The 16,509-nt window shown below is 36.3% G+C and overlaps 1 protein-coding gene across 3 annotated transcripts in view; it reads right to left on the reverse strand.

Moving 5' to 3' along the window:
- LOC126360538 (retinoid-inducible serine carboxypeptidase-like) overlaps window positions 1-16,509 on the reverse strand; it is a 162,201-nt gene that overhangs the window by 71,740 nt on the left and 73,952 nt on the right. For all 3 annotated transcript variants that reach the window (XM_050007721.1, XM_050007720.1, XM_050007719.1), the window contains exon 4: window positions 466-576. In XM_050007721.1, the coding sequence (XP_049863678.1) occupies window positions 466-576 (111 nt within the window). The remainder of the gene's footprint in view (window positions 1-465; window positions 577-16,509) is intronic.

Below are 16,509 nucleotides of genomic sequence, written 5' to 3' on the forward strand. Positions count from 1 at the left end.
CTACTATAGGTCTTCATAAACTATAAAGTGTGAAATGTTGGCTCAATGAGGATGAGTAGATTAGCTATAGCAAGGCTATTGTGAATATTTGCACATAAATTTTACTAAGAGTACTTGAAAAACATCAGGCATAATGTGAAAAGTGGCAAAAGAACAAAATAATAAGATGTACATAAAGCAGAAACCCCATATAAGGATCTTTCACTGAGGCTGTTTACAGTAGTGCACTGATATACAAGTTATTATTTCTTAATTTAGTCTTTCAGACCTGAACATTGTGGCTCTTGTGGAGGACTTTTGTCAGTTCTAATCCTTAAGATTTCATTAGTGATTTTAATTTTAGTTTTACACCAGAGTAAATGTGATTCTTTCACAGTTCATCATCTAATGTTAACATGGTACAAGTAACAATATATGATTACAATTAACTTATTTTAAAGACAAAACTAGCAATGGATTCCTTACAGTTTGCAGAAGAAATGGTGCCCAGGTGAGTACTGAATCTATGGGAGAAATCCAAGAATCTCCCATAGCAACTCCTCTAAGTGGGACTGTCACTTCACCAGCTTGTATTGCCTATCAAAATATTGATACACAGCATTATACCCAGTGGCTAAAAGTTAATTTAAATGTTGAAAGGGATTACATTGATTCTATTTTAATATAATACTGAATATACATTTTTCTGGACACACAAATAAAAGCCAGTTTTTGTGAATACAAATTTTCTACTGACTCCAAAGGAAATGGGAGAGGCGAAAGATGGGCTGAATTTAGTGGGAAGTTATCTCCTGCTATTAATTTTTTTAAATGTTTAGTAATTGGTCTTACATTATAATCATATTATGACTACACAGTCTGATGTTTTTGCGAAGTATTTCTAACTTGTAGAATTCTCAAGTGTCTTCCCATACCACATAGTAAGTTACCCACAATATTTCTGCATACATACTCATTGCCATCTTCAGGTGGTTCCAGATGAACATATTCAAAGAGGGGGTAATGGGCAACATATATAAAATGCGAACATGAGCAGAGTGGCAATTATCAGTAGCCACCTGAGCATGGCAATGAGTTTGTGTGCCAAATTATTGTGGAGAACATAAGATGGGACCCGCCTAGACACATAACAATTCTACAAGATTAAGTCTAGTTGCAAATATCAAATTATGATTCTTTAATTTTTATTTACATCCATATTCAGTAAAATCAATGTGAAGTGCATGGCAGAGAGTGCCTCTCACTGTGCAACATATTATGGTGTCTTTCTGTTCCATTTGTATATGAAGCACAAGAAGAATGACTACCTATGTGCAGCTGTGCATGATATACTTAATCTAACATTGTCTTTTTGTGTTTGCTGACTCCTTTTGGAAATTTCTTTTTTTTAGGAAGCTGTAGTGTATTATTAGATTCTTAACTTAATGCTGGTTCTTGAAACTTTAGAAGTAGAGTTTTGCAAAGGCAGTTGATGTCACCCTTCAAGGATCTGCCATTTCAGTTTTTTCAGTATTCGTGTGATGTTTTTCTGTGAGCCAAACATATCTGTGATTATTCACACTGCTCTTCTTTTTATGCACTCAATATCACCTGTTACTGCTGTTTGGTATGGGTCGCACACACTTCTCCATCAATATACATATTATATAAGCCATCATATGGTACATGGCAGTGAATGCCTTGTACTGCTTCTAAAGATTTCCTTTCCCGTTCTGCTTGCAAATGGAGTGAGGGAAAATAACTCTCTATGTGCTTCCATATGAGCCCTAGTTTCTTTTATCTTATCTTTGTGGTTGTTGCACAAAATGTATATTGGTGTCAATAGAATTGTTCTTCAGTCAGCCTTAAATGGCAGTTTTTTCAATCGAGGGATTTCCATTTGCATTTACGAAGGATCTCAATAATATTTCCATGCTGATCAAACCTGCTGGTAACAAATCTAATGGGACACTTTTGAATTACTTTGATGCGTTTATTCTGATCTGGTTGGGATACCAAACACTTAAGCAGTACTCAAGAATGGGTTACACTAGTGTACTATAAGCTGTATCCTTTACAGATGAGCTACACTTTCCTAAAATTCATCCAGTAAACTGAAGTTGACCATTCACCTCCTCAACTGCTGTTCTTATGAGCTAATTCCATTTTATATCACTCTTCAATGTTACACCTAGATATTTCATTGATGCAGCACATTAATAATGCTGTCTTCAAAAAACACAAGATTATTTTTCTTACTCATCTGCATTAACTTACACCTTTCTAAATTTGGAACAAGCTGTCATTATAACAACAACTAGAAATTTGGTCTAAGTCAACTCGTATCCCCCTACAGTCATTCAACAACAACACTTTCACATTCCCTACAGCATCATCAGCAAACAGCAGCAGATTGCTGTTCATGTATCATCAGCAAACAGCACCAGATTGCTGTTCACCCTGTCCATCAGTTTATTTATATATGTAGGGAACAAGAGTGGTGTTATCATACTTCCCTGGGAAAGCTATATTCTAGGAATAATTGATTGAGTATTTCGTAATCCACCTTCTTTGTAGGCTGAGTACATTTTCTCAACATCTGACCAATAAAATGAAGTCTGCTACTTGATTTACCTACAATGTACCTACATGATCATTACATTTCACATCCCCAAAAATTGTTACTTCTGAGTATTTTGTGAGTTGACAGACACCAACTGTGAATCACTGACATTGTTGACGCATGACACTAACATTTTTGCATTTTGTAAAAGTATACTTTTACATTTTTCAACTTTTAACGCAAGTTGCCAATCTTTGTACCACTTTGAAATCTGATCAAGATATAGCTGAACATTCATGCACCTTTATTCAGACAGTGCTTCATTATACTCTAAAGTGCCAAAGAAACTGGTATAACTCTTTGAGGGGCAATGGCTATCACCAGGCATTATCTCTTTCAAGGGTGGTGGTTATCAATGTTAACCACCTATTTTATGACACCTAGTGACCGAATGGGGTGTTAGTTGTCACTGTGAGCCACACAGATAATTGAGGGAGTTCTACCTAGATGGCATGGCATTAGATATCATGCATTTTGCTTTTCTATTGTTGGTACAGCACAATTCATTTGTTGCCTTGCAGCAGTTTTGTGCCATTTAGTTGGTGTACGTTTTGAAGAACAAATTTGGTCCATATATACCACTTTCATTTCCAAGTAAGTATTTTCATATGTAAATTTAGTTCATGCTAATGACCTCCAGTGCAATAGTTACTTGAAACAAGTTTACTTATATCATATTTTTGTTACTTTAATCTAGGTTAGCGCTGCTAACCACCACACAACTGGGATAAGCTTTTATTCAGTATGGCTAGAAGGTGTCTTAGTGATGATGAAATACGAAAACTGCTTTTCGAGGACCTTCCATCAGACTCAGATAGTGAAATAAGTTTGTTAGAAGTCTCTGAAATTCATCCTACATATGAACCTGACTGTGATAATATTGTGTTATCATGTTCTGAAGAGAGTAGCAATGAAGCAGACGATAATTTATCAGAAAGTAATCATCACTTGTGTGATAATAAACAACCTTGAATGACTACAATTCCATCAAATGATGATTCGTCTGCCTCTGAATCAGTTTCTCTGTCCATGCCTAGATGTTCGAGATCACCACTGACTAAAGCAACGACATCTGTGACAGTTAATTCTTCACATATACAGCCAAACATCCCAAATCATTCTGGTACCTCTGGTGGATCTGGAAGTGTACCCTTTGTTCAGGATGATCCTCCACAATGGAGTCAAAATATCAGAGTTGAAGCATTGCCTAGTTTTGTGGAAAAAATTGGCCCTACAGATGTTTTTACAGTGATGTCAAATCCATCACCACATAAAATATTTTGTGAATTTTTTACTGATGAAATTGTAAAACATATTACATTTAAATGTCAGGAAGTCATTTTTGAAAGTATTTGTATGGAGTGTAGCCATGTATGGAAGTGAAACATGGACGATAAATAGTTTAGACAAGAAGAGAATAGAAGCTTTTGAAATGTGGTGCTACAGAAGAATGCTGAAAATTAGATGGGTAGATCACATAACTAATGAGGAGGTATTGAATAGAATTGGGGAGAAGAGGAGCTTGTGGCACAACTTGACTAGAAGAAGGGATCGGTTGGTAGGACATGTTCTGAGACATCGAGGGATCACCAATTTAGTATTGGAGGGCAGCGTGGAGGGTAAAAATCGTAGAGGGAGACCAAGAGATCAATACACTAAGCAGATTCAGAAGAATGTAGGCTGCAGTAGGTACTGGGAGATGAAGAAGCTTGCACAGGATAGAGTAGCATGGAGAGCTGCATCAAACCAGTCTCAGTACTGAAGACCATAACAACAACATTACATTTCACACCAATTTGTACACCACATAAAAAGGAAAGCCTTTCATCCGAACAACTGAAGATGAGATAAGGGTTTTCTTAGGCATCAATTGGTTTATGAGTGCCAAAAAATTACCAAGTTATTGAGATTATTAAAAAAATGGCTCTGAGCATTATGCGAGGTCATCAGTCGCCTAAAACTTAGAACTAATTAAACCTAACTAACCTAAGGACATCACACACATCCATGCCGGAGGCAGGATTCAAACCTGTGACCGTAGCGGTTGCTTGGTTCCAGACTGTAGCGCCTAGAACCGAGATTATTGGTCTTCATCTCCAGATTTAAATGAGTCATATATATGTGACTTGATGACTGTAAAATGATTCAGTTTTCTCCTCAGTCATATCCATTCAAATGATAACTCGATGATGCATAAAAGGGAACAAGCCAATTTTGACTAGCTTTTTAAAATAACGCCTGTTGTTTAAATGTTGAATAAAAGGTTTGCACAGTGCTATCAGCCTCATCAAAAAGTAGCAATTGATGAGTCAATGGCGAAATTTAAAGGCAGAAGCTCAATGAGGCAATATATGATGGACAAGCCTGTGAAAAGAGGCTATAAAATATGGATGTTGTGTGATGAATCTGGATATAATTTGAAGTTCCAAATTTATACTGGAAGATTAGCTACAGAGAAGTCTGAACTGGGACTGCATTTATGTGAAGAACTTTATGGCAAAAATCATATTGTTTTCATGGATAAATTCTTCACATCTTATAATCTTTTTGTCCTACTAAAAGCCCAGAAAACATTTGCAGTTGTAACTGTGAGCCCTAGACGTAAATTCCTCACAAAACTGAAGGAAAATAAAACGATGAAACGAGGGAACTTTGAGAGCAAAGTCAGCAATCATGGTGTAGCATTTTACAAGTGAATGGACAAATGAGCTGTGAATTTGATCTCTGCTTTGCACGATCCTGGTGACACCTCAAGTGTAAATAGGAATGAAAAAGATGGATCAACTACTGTAGTGGCATGTCCCTGTGTATTGAGTGACTATAACAGGAGCATGAATTTTGTTGACAATTTTGATAATCTAAAATGAGACTATGGTTGTGATCGCAAAAGTAAAAAAGGTGGCATAGGCTTTTTTTCCACTTTATTGATGTGTGTGTAGTGAATGCGTTTATCACACACAAAGAAATTGAAATGGAACAATTCACGAATAAAGTCTCCTGAAGAAAAGTGTACCAAGGACTGCTTGCCAAGGCAATTGTCTATTGCAGTGGCCTAAGTGAAAAAGGGAAGAGCGTAACTCTCAGTAAACATAAACCACACTCAGACAAACAAATCAGATTGAAAGGTAGTCCACATCAGCCAAAACAGGCCACCTCAGAAAGATGTGCAGTATGCAGCACAAGTGCTGTTCCTGTTAGAACAGTGTGGATGTGTTCTTTGTGTAATGTACCTCTTTGTCTATGAAAAAGCAACACTTGCTTTCAAACATTTCATTCGTAATAATGATGTACTTTTGAGTTGTTTGTGTAAATAATTTCCTAAGTAAACTGTTTAAAATTTTACCTCTCAAAATTTATCAACAAATAAGTAACTAATGAATATTATGGGCAGTGGTTAACAGAGGTAACCACAATTTAATTGACTGTAATTAGAAAAGTAAACAAAATATTGTGAAATTGTATTAAAAAATTGATTGGTAAGAAGTTTTATAATGTTGACAAATAACGTGTTTTCATTTAAAAAATAAATCCTGCCCATCAAAGAGTCAAAAAATATGTGGTTAACATTGATAACCACTGCCCCTGAAAGAGATAAGCATGTGTATTAAAATATAGAGGTATGTAAAACAGTCAGAATTCCTGTATGACCATTTCATGAGTGTACTGTGAATATCACAAATCTGGTAAAACATAAAATCTTCAACATCACTGTGACCAAAAAAATATCCTGCAAGAACTGGGCCAACAACAACTGAAGACAATTGTTCAGTGAGACAGAAGTCCAAGCCAGCCACAAATTGCTGCAGATTTCAACGCTGGTCCATCAACAAGTGTCAGCGTGGGAATCATTCAATGAAACATCATTGATATGAGCTTTTGGAGCAGAAGGACCATTTATGGACCTTTGACGACACAAGACTTTATGCCTTGCTTGAGCCTGTCAACACTGACATTGCACTGTTGATGGCTGGAAACATGTTGCCTGATCAGATGAGTCTCATTTCAAATTGTACTGAGTGGATGGATATCTATGACTATGGAAACAACCTCATGAATGCATGGATCCTGCATGTGAGCAAGGGACTGTTCAAGCTGGTGGAGGCTCAGTAATGGTGTGGGACGTGTGCAGTTGGAGTGATATGGGACCCATGATATGTCTAGATTTGACACTGACAAATGGTATGTACATAAGCATCCTGTCTGATGACCTGCATCCATTCATGTCCATTGTGCATTATGATGGACTTGGGGAATTCCAGCAGGACAACGCAACATCCCACACGTCCAGAATTGTTACAGAGTGGCTCCAGGACCACTCTTCTGAGTTTAAACCCTTCTGCTGGCTACCATATTCACCAGACATGAATATTATTGAGCATATCTGGGATGCCTTGCAATGTGCTGTTTATAAGAGATCTCCACCACCTCATACTCTTATGGATTTATGGATAGCCCTGCAGGATTCATGGTGTCAGTTCCCTCCAGCACTACTTTAGACATCAATCGAATCCATGTCACATCATGTTGCAGCATTTCTGTATGCTTGTGGGAGCCCTACACAGTATTAGGCAGATGTACCAGTTTCTTTGGCTGTTCAGTGTACATAATTATATCATCTGCAAAATGTCAGAGGCTGCTATTAATATTGTCTGTCAGATCGTTAATGTACAACACAAACAGCAAGGACCCCAACACAATTCCCTGGCGGAAAGCTGAGGCTACTTCTACTTATGTCATTGGCTCTCCATCCAAGATAACATACTGTGTCTTGCGTACCAAAAAATACTCAACTAAGTCAATAATTTCTTTGATATCCCAAATGATGGAACTTTTGTTAATCATTGTTGGTGTGATACTGAGCCAAATGCTTTTCAGAAGTCCAGGAGTACAGCATACAGCTGACAAGGTTGGTCCATGGATTTCAAGAGTAAACTGCAAGTTGAATTTTGCATGAAACATACCAATTAATTAGTATGTATCTGCTCTCAGATGCCCTGACCAACCTCATTTAAGTCTTCTTTAAGGGGAGTTAATTTTGAGTTGGAATGGCTGTTGATTCTCCCAGAAGATGGGATCACGCTGGGCATGGCCTTCACACCAACAGGAAATGGAGGGGTATACTGTCAGGGCAAACTGTAGAATGTGTAAGAGGGGGCTGACACTGTCATGAGTGATAAAATACTAGTGGTTGTAGGGTCCATAACAGCACCTTTTTAGAATAAGAAGGACAGAAAGATACCAACTTAGACATTAATAAAGTTTTCTTAGAGTAGCATATGGAAGCGTGCATCATACAGAAGCAGAATTTCATAACAAACACTTCATAATGGTAAATGTATACCGAGCACCCACAGGTAGCTTTAATCTGTTCATAAACCACATGACACTCCCAACTGAACAACAAAAAACAAAAACAAAAAACAGTGGTTGCTGGTGACTTTAGTATATATTTTCTTTAAGGGTCTTTCAGTAAGAACTTATTAGGATCAGTAACACTATCATTGAGCTTAATTCCTACCACAAACTTTTCAACTAGGGTAGCTAATTGTTCAAAAGCTGTTGTTGATAATATCTTTATAGAAAGTTCTAATGAAAAAAATTTTATTACAAAACCAATAGTCAGTAGCCTCTCAGGCCATGAGATGCTGTTCCTTTTGTTAAATGTTAATACTGAACAGAATATAAAATCTGTTAAATCTGAGGGTAGTCAGGAAGTCAAAAATTGATTGTTTTAGGACAGTTCTCAAAGACGTGAACTGGAGTGACATATACAGCACTCAAGGCATGAATGAAAAATACAACATTTTTGTTAATAACAATATCATGAAAAGGAAAGTTGCTACTCACCATATAGTGGAGATGCTGAGTCGCAGATAGGCACAGCAAAAAGACTGTCACAAATTAGCTTTCAGTGAGTGGGACCTTTGTCAAAAATAGGCAACACACACACACACACTCATGCAAAAACAAATGCAACTCACACACACAAGACTGAAGTCTCTGGCAACTGAAGTCACACTTCAGTTGCCAGAAATTAAAGTCGTGTGTGTGTGTGTGTGTGTGTTTTCTGTTGTCTATTTTTAATGAAGGCCATACTGGCCCAAACCTAATATGTGACAGTCTTTTTGTTGTGCCTATCTGTGACTCAGCATCTCTGCTATACAATGAGTAGCAACTTCTCTCTTTTCATAATATTGTTACATTCCATCTTGGATTTTCCATGGACTAATCAAGAAATTAAAGTAGCTCGTAAAACAAAAAGGAAACTGTATGTGTTAATCAGAAACAACTCTGAAGTTGATGCTGCAACACATTACAAGATATAATGCCAGATGTTAAAGATAGTAATACTGGTACAAACATCAAAGCAAGGGCATTATAAGAAAAAGAGATCACATCAAATAACAAAATAAAGACAATATGTGGTATGGTGAAGGAGGAGACTGGTAGAACCAGACAAGAAGAGGGGAAAATAGCATTAAGAGTAAATGACACATTGGTAACAGATGTGCGCAATGTTGCAAAACTTTTCAACAAGCATTTCATATCTTTAATATAAAAAAAACTAGTGGTTATGATGAAATATCAACAATGCTACTTAAATAATCTGTTTTTGAGTTTAGTAACGTATTAAGCTATCTGTCCAACCAGTTGTTAATCAGTGCAACATAACCTGAATAGCTGAAATATGCTGAAGTGAAGCCTCTATTTCAGAAAGGAGATAAAGAAATACTGCCAAATTTCTATCCAATTTCATTTTTCCAGCAATCTTTTCTTAACTATCTAACAGCAAATAACATATTATGAAAGTCACATATTGGATTGGTTCTGGTCAAATGAATCTCACTGTGTAATTCACAATGTTGTTTTAAGTAAGTTATAATATTAAATTGCAACAGGAAATGCTGCAAAATGGTTCAAATCCTATATCTCTGATAGGAAACAAAGGGTGTCATTAGGAAAAAATCATGTATTAAGACATCAGGTATCATCCAACTGGGAACTAATCACATGTGGTGTCCCACTAGGTACCGTTTTAGGACAATTATTTTATGTTGTGTATATCAATGACCATTCAGTAACATTACCATATGTCTAGTTTGTTTTGTCTGCAGAATATACAAACATTGCAATAAATAGCACATCAAGTGTAGTCTTAGAAAATTGGTTAATGAAATTTTTCACAAAAAAAAATGTTTATATCGCATTTTTGGTCAGGAGACCCCATCTGGAGTAGTTCAGCCACCTAGTGCAAATCTTTTTATTTGAGATAACTTCGGCAACTTACATCATGATTATGAAATGAAAATGAGAACAATATAATACCCAGTCCCCAAGTGGATAAAATCTCTGAACTGGACAGGAACTGAACCCAGGCCCCCTCCATGTCAGTCAGCGATGTTGACCGCTTCTATTATTATTATTATTATTATTATTATTTCTTTCTTATCTCAGACATTATGCCTGGTCAGAAGTAGAAGGTGACGTGGACCTTGATCAAGCGTGACTTCCTTTTAACTGTACGGTATATGTTATATTGCATTTAGGAACTTTCGGGTAGTTGAACATGTATCAATAATTACGGATTTCTGTAGTTGTATATATAAGTTTGGATGTAGCTGTATTGCATTGATGTACTGGTGGATATTGTGTGGTATGACTCCTGTAGTTGATAGTATAATTGGTATAATGTCAACTTCACCCTGATGCCACATATCCTTGACTTCCTCAGCCAGTTGGATGTATTTTTCAATTTTTTCTCGTGTTTTCTTTTGTTTATTTGTTGTATTGGGTATGGATATTTCGATTAGTTGTGTTAATTTCTTCTTTTTATTGGTGAGTATGATGTCAGGTTTGTTATGTGGTGTTGTTTTATCTGTTATAATGGTTCTGTTCCAGTATAATTTGTATTCATCATTCTCCAGTACATTTTGTGGTGCAGACTTGCATGTGGGGACGTGTTGTTTTATAAGTTTATGTGGTCAGGCAAGCTGCTGATGTATTATTTTTGCTATATTGTATGTCTTCTTGGGTATTCTGTATTTGCTAGTATTGTACATCCGCTTGTGATGTGATCTACTGTTTCTGTTTGTTGTTTGCAAAGTCTGCATTTATCTGTTGTGGTATTGGGATCTTTAATAATTTGCTTGCTGTAATATCTGGTGTTTATTGTTTGATCCTGTATTGCAACCATGAATCCTTCCGTCTCACTGTATATATTGCCTTTTCTAAGCCATGTGTTGGATGCGTCTTGATCGATGTGTGGCTGTGTTAGATGATACGGGTGCTTGCCATGCAGTGTTTTCTTTTTCCAATTTACTTTCTTCGTATCTGTTGATGTTATATTATCTAAAGGGTTGTAGAAGTGGTTATGAAATTGCAGTGGTGTAGCCGATGTATAGCATAAGCATTTATAGCTTTTGTTTTGTTTCTTGCTGTCAATTCTGTTTTCAGTATTTTTATTAGTCTTTGTATATATTTTTCTTTTAGTCCTTCTTTAATATTTGTATTATCTATTCCTATTTTTTGTCTGTTGTTGTTGTTATTGTTGTCTTCAGTCCTGAGACTGGTTTGATGCAGCTCTCCATGCTACTCTATCCTGTGCAAGCTTCTTCATCTCCCAGTACCTACATCCTTCTGAATCTGCTTAGTGTATTCATCTCTTGGTCTCCCTCTACGATTTTTACCCTCCACGTTGCCCTCCAATACTAAATTGGTGATCCATTGATGCCTCAGAACATGTCCTACCAACCGATCCCTTCTTCTGGTCAAGTTGTTCTCTTCTCCTCAATCCTATTCAATACTTTCTCATTAGTTATGTGATCTACCCATCTAATCTTCAGCATTCTTCTGTAGCACCACATTTCAAAAGCTTCTATTCTCTTCTTGTCCAAACTATTTATCGTCCGTGTTTCACTTCCATACATGGCTACACTCCATACAAATACTTTCAGAAATGACTTCCTGACACTTAAATCTATGCTAGATGTTAACAAATTTCTCTTCTTCAGAAAGGCTTTCCTTGCCATTGCCAGTCTACATTTTATATCCTCTCTACTTCAACCATCATCAGTTATTTTCCTCCCCAAATAGCAAAACTCCTTTACTACTTTAAGTGTGTCATTTCCTAATCTAATTCCCTCAGCATCACCCGACTTAATTCGACTACATTCCATTATCCTCGTTTTGCTTTTGTTGATGTTCATCTTATATCCTCTTTTCAAGACACCATCCATTCCGTTCAACTGCTCTTCCAAGTCCTTTGCTGTCTCTGACAGAATTACGATGTCATCAGCGAACCTCAAAGTTTTTATTTCTTCTCCATGGATTTTAATACCTACTCCGAATTTTTCTTTTCTTTCCTTTACTGCTTGCTCAATATACAGATTGAATAACATCGGGGAGAGGCTACAACCCTGTCTTACTCCCTTCCCAAACACTGCTTCCCTTTCATGTCCCTCGACTCATAACTGCTATCTGGCTTCTGTACAAATTACAAACAGCCCTTCGCTCCCTGTATTTTACCCCTGCCACCTTTAGAATTTGAAAGAGAGTATTCCAGTCAACATTGTCAAAACCTTTTTCTAAGTCTGTATCCTAGATATTTATAGGCATCTGTTTTTCCCATCGCTTCTATGCAGTCACTGTGGTTATCCAATATGTAATCTTCTTGTTTAGTGTGTTTTCCCTTGACTATGCTATTTTTCTTACATTTGTCTGCTCCAAAAGCCATATTTATATCATTGTTGAATACGTCTGTTATCTTTAGTAATTGGTTGAGTTGTTGATTTGTTGCTGCCAGTAGTTTTAGATCATCCATGTATAGCAAATGTGTGATTTTGTGTGGGTATGTTCCAGTAATATTGTATCCATAATTTGTATTATTTAGCATGTTGGATAGTGGGTTCAGAGCAAGGCAGAACCAGAAAGGACTTAATAAGTCTCCTTGGTATATTCCACACTTAATCTGTATTGGCTGTGATGTGATGTTATTTGAATTTGTTTGGATATGAAGTGTGGTTTTCCAATTTTTCATTACTATGTTTAGGAACTGTATCAATTTAGGATCTACTTTGTATATTTCCAATATTTGTAGTAACCATGAGTGGGGTACACTATCGAAAGCTTTTCGGTAATCAATGTATGCGTAGTGTAGCGACCTTTGTTTAGTTTTAGCTTTATATGTTACCTCTGCATCTATTATCAGTTGCTCTTTACATCCTCATGCTCCTTTGCAACAGCCTTTTTGTTCTTCATTTATAATTTTGTTCTGTGTTGTATGTGTCATTAATTTCTGTGTAATGACTGATGTTTATATTTTGTATATTGTTGGTAGGCATGTTATGGGGCGGTATTTTGCTGGGTTTGCTGTGTCTGCTTGATCTTTAGGTTTCATATAAGTTATTCCATGTGTAAGTGTATCAGGGAATGTGTATGGGTCTGCAATGTAACTGTTAAATAATTTAAGATGATGTAAATAAAATAGAAAGAAACTTCCACTTGGGAAAAATATATTAAAAACAAAGATTCTAAGACTTACCAAGTGGGAAAGCGCCGGTAGATAGGCACAATAAATAAAACACACAAACACACACACACACACACACACACACACACACACACACACACAGAATTTCTAGCTTTCAGAAAGAAGAAGCAACCGTCAATTGCGAAAGCTAGAAATTCTGTGTGTGTGTGTGTGTTTGTGTGTTTTATTTATTGTGCCTATCTACCAGCGCTTTCCTGCTTGGTAAGTCTTGGAATCTTTGTTTTTAATATGTTAAATAATTTAGTTAGATGTGAATGTGTTGAGGTGAACTTCTTTAGCCAGAAATTTGCTATTTTATCTTTTCCAGGGGCTTTCCAATTGTGAGTAGAATTAATTGCTTTGGTGACTTCATGTTGCAAAATTATCACTTCAGGCATTTCTGGTATCATCTTGTATGTGTCTGTTTCTGCTTCTATCCACAGTGCATGCCTGTTATGTTGTACTGGGTTTGGCCATATGTTGCTTCAGAAGTGTTCCATGTCTGTTATGTTTGGTGGATTGTCTATTTTAATGTGTGTGTTATCTATTGTCTGGTAAAATTTCTTTTGGTTTGTGTTGAATGTTTGGTTTTGTTTCCTTCTATTTTCACTTTCTTTTGTATCTTCTAAGTTGTTTAGCCAATGCTTGTAATTTCTGCTTCTTTTCATCTAATTGCTCTATCGCTTCTTGTTGTGAGATTTTACCTAACCTTTTTCGTTTTTTTTCTGACATTTGATGTCTTATAAATTGTGTTAGCTGTCCAATGTCTTTTCTCAGTTTTTCTATTCTGATCTGTAGCCTGTGTTGCCATGCTGGTTTTGTGGGTTTCTTCTGTGTGTTGGTTGGTTCTGATCTCTGCTTAGTGTGTATATTTAGTGTAGTGAGTGCTCCTATATAAACCAGTAGCTGTAACTCTTCCATAGTTGTGTATGATTGTGTTTATACTTTTTATTGTTGTTTCGACTTGTGGGTTATTTGGCGGTCTATGCAAGAATGGTCTAATGTCTGTATTTGTGTCTTTGTATTCTATATATTTCAGCTGAAATTTTTATTCTACATGTGTGTCACTTCGTGTTCTATTTGTACTTGTTCTGGTGGCAGTCTTAAGATTTCGTTTTCCTCTGATTGTTTAATTGATGTGTGTTGTTCTTTGTTTGTTTGCTCTAGGATGTTTGAGTCCATTACTGTATTTTCTTCTTCTTCTGATTGCACATTATTTTGTTCCAGTATTTGTTGTACTTGTTGTTTGATGTTTTCTAATTCCGACTGGGGTATCCTGTTATTTTTTATTATTACACGGATCTGAACAGCTAGTCGTTGTTCTGTTAAAAATTTTAATTCTGGGTATCTGGTAATAAATGTTGTGTATACTTGTGTACTGTATCCGGTTGTGTTGGTTCGTAGGTTTGTTGCTTGGTAATAACAGAACATGAGGTGTCGATTAACTTCATCTGACCATCTCATCCTCTGTCTTTGTTTTCCTTCTAGGGTGGTTGCAGGAAGCATATCCTGCAAAAACACCTCTGTTTGAATTTAAATCATTTTCCAGTTGGCTAGCAGTGTTGTTACCATTGTGGGCGGGCATAGGGTTCAAGCGTCGTCCCCGACCATGACGGCGCTTGTCCGAGGCTTCTTTAGTTGTGTCCTGAACCAACTAATCACACTAAAAGGGGGGTTAGCCCTATTAGTGGTTTGTTCTTTTCGTCGCCTTTTACGACTGGCAGAACATACCGGAGGCCTATTCTTTTCCCGGGCCTCCATGGGGACTATTATTATTATTATTATTATTATTTCATTTTGTTCATTATCATTTGTTGCATTTGTTTGGAGTGGACATCCCATGATATCCATTCATGTTCATTATTGACCCATTCACTAAGTTTCTTCATTACAGAGGACACGCTGAGCTACCATTCCAGCTCCATTCAGCTTCAGAAGCAGATGAAACTTTTGTGGACATTAATAAATGTTTCTAGCCACTTTTTTTGTTACTTAACTTTGGAAAAACACACACACACAATTCTGTGAGCAATTCAGAATGTGTAAGAAGTTTGCCATTAGTATTTGCCTAAAATATGATGACAAACACATAGAAGAAATGGACAGTGTTAAATCCTTGGGATTACAGCTTGATAATAAACTGAAATGTGAGGAACATACCACAGAGATGCTGAAGCACCTAAATATATTTATATTCGTAATGCCAATGTTGTCAGACATGGGGATATAAAAATGAAATATGTTATATGGGATCTTTTTTGGGGGTAACCCATAAAGCAATGCTAAAGTTTGTCTGTCTAAAAAATGTCTTCCATGAGCTTGTTTAGGGAACCCAGGATATTAATTATTGTTTCCAAATATATTTATTTGTTAATGAAATTTATCATTACAGGTATATCTCCTTTCAAATCAACAGCTCAGTTCATGGAATCAACACTAGAAATAAGAATAATCTTCAAAAGTCACTTAATTTGATCCAAAAATTATTCAGGAACCACACATTTTCAAAACTTTACTATCATTGTAGTTTGGTTTTAGAGGAGCGTAATGGATTTATTTCTAGCCAACTTGCTCTAATCCTGTGACAAATCTCTTAGTACAATTAAATTATTTGTGTGTGGGTGTTACTAATATCAAATAATGGAAGTATTAGTACAATTTGACTTGTGTCAGTGTACTAATACAGTCATTCTAAATAAGTGTTGTAAAATGAGTTTTCAATTTAGTACCTTTTAAACAAAAATATGTTAAATATTTTTTGACTCATTCCACATCCATGATGATCATTTCACTTTGGATTTGTGGAAGGCACATTAGCATGTATATTTTTCATTGTAAATATATGCTGTGTACACTTGGTTTTCTGTCATGTTTTACATCCTGGAGGATCTCATCACCATGGGTCAATGGGCTGAAAAGTACATCTGATCTAATCTAATCTAATGACCCATGTCTTTGGAATTAAGTTACTGTGGATGAGTCGGAAAAACAAACCTGTAATGTTCCTTTACAATATTATTAGTGTCTTCTTTAACACAGTCATGTTGTTTAAATATTAGCGTGTAATTTTGCACAGCAAATATGAAATGGAACAAGCATGTGATGATTGTGGCAGGGAAGATAAATGGTTGACTTTGGTTCATTGGGAGAATTTTGGAAAAGTGTAGTTCATCTCTAAATGAGACTGCCTATAGAACACTAGTGCAACCTATTCTTGAGTACTGCTGGAGCTTTTGGGATCCACACCAGTTCAGATTAAAGAAAGACATCAAAGCACTTCATAGGCTAGCTGCTACATTTATTACGAGCAGGTTTGAACAACATGCAAGTATTATGGAGATGCTTTGCGAATTCAAACGGGAATCCCTGCAGGGATGAT

Source organism: Schistocerca gregaria, chromosome 1 (genome assembly GCF_023897955.1).
Source record: "Schistocerca gregaria isolate iqSchGreg1 chromosome 1, iqSchGreg1.2, whole genome shotgun sequence".
In the NCBI taxonomy this organism is placed as follows: Eukaryota; Metazoa; Arthropoda; class Insecta; order Orthoptera; family Acrididae; genus Schistocerca; species Schistocerca gregaria.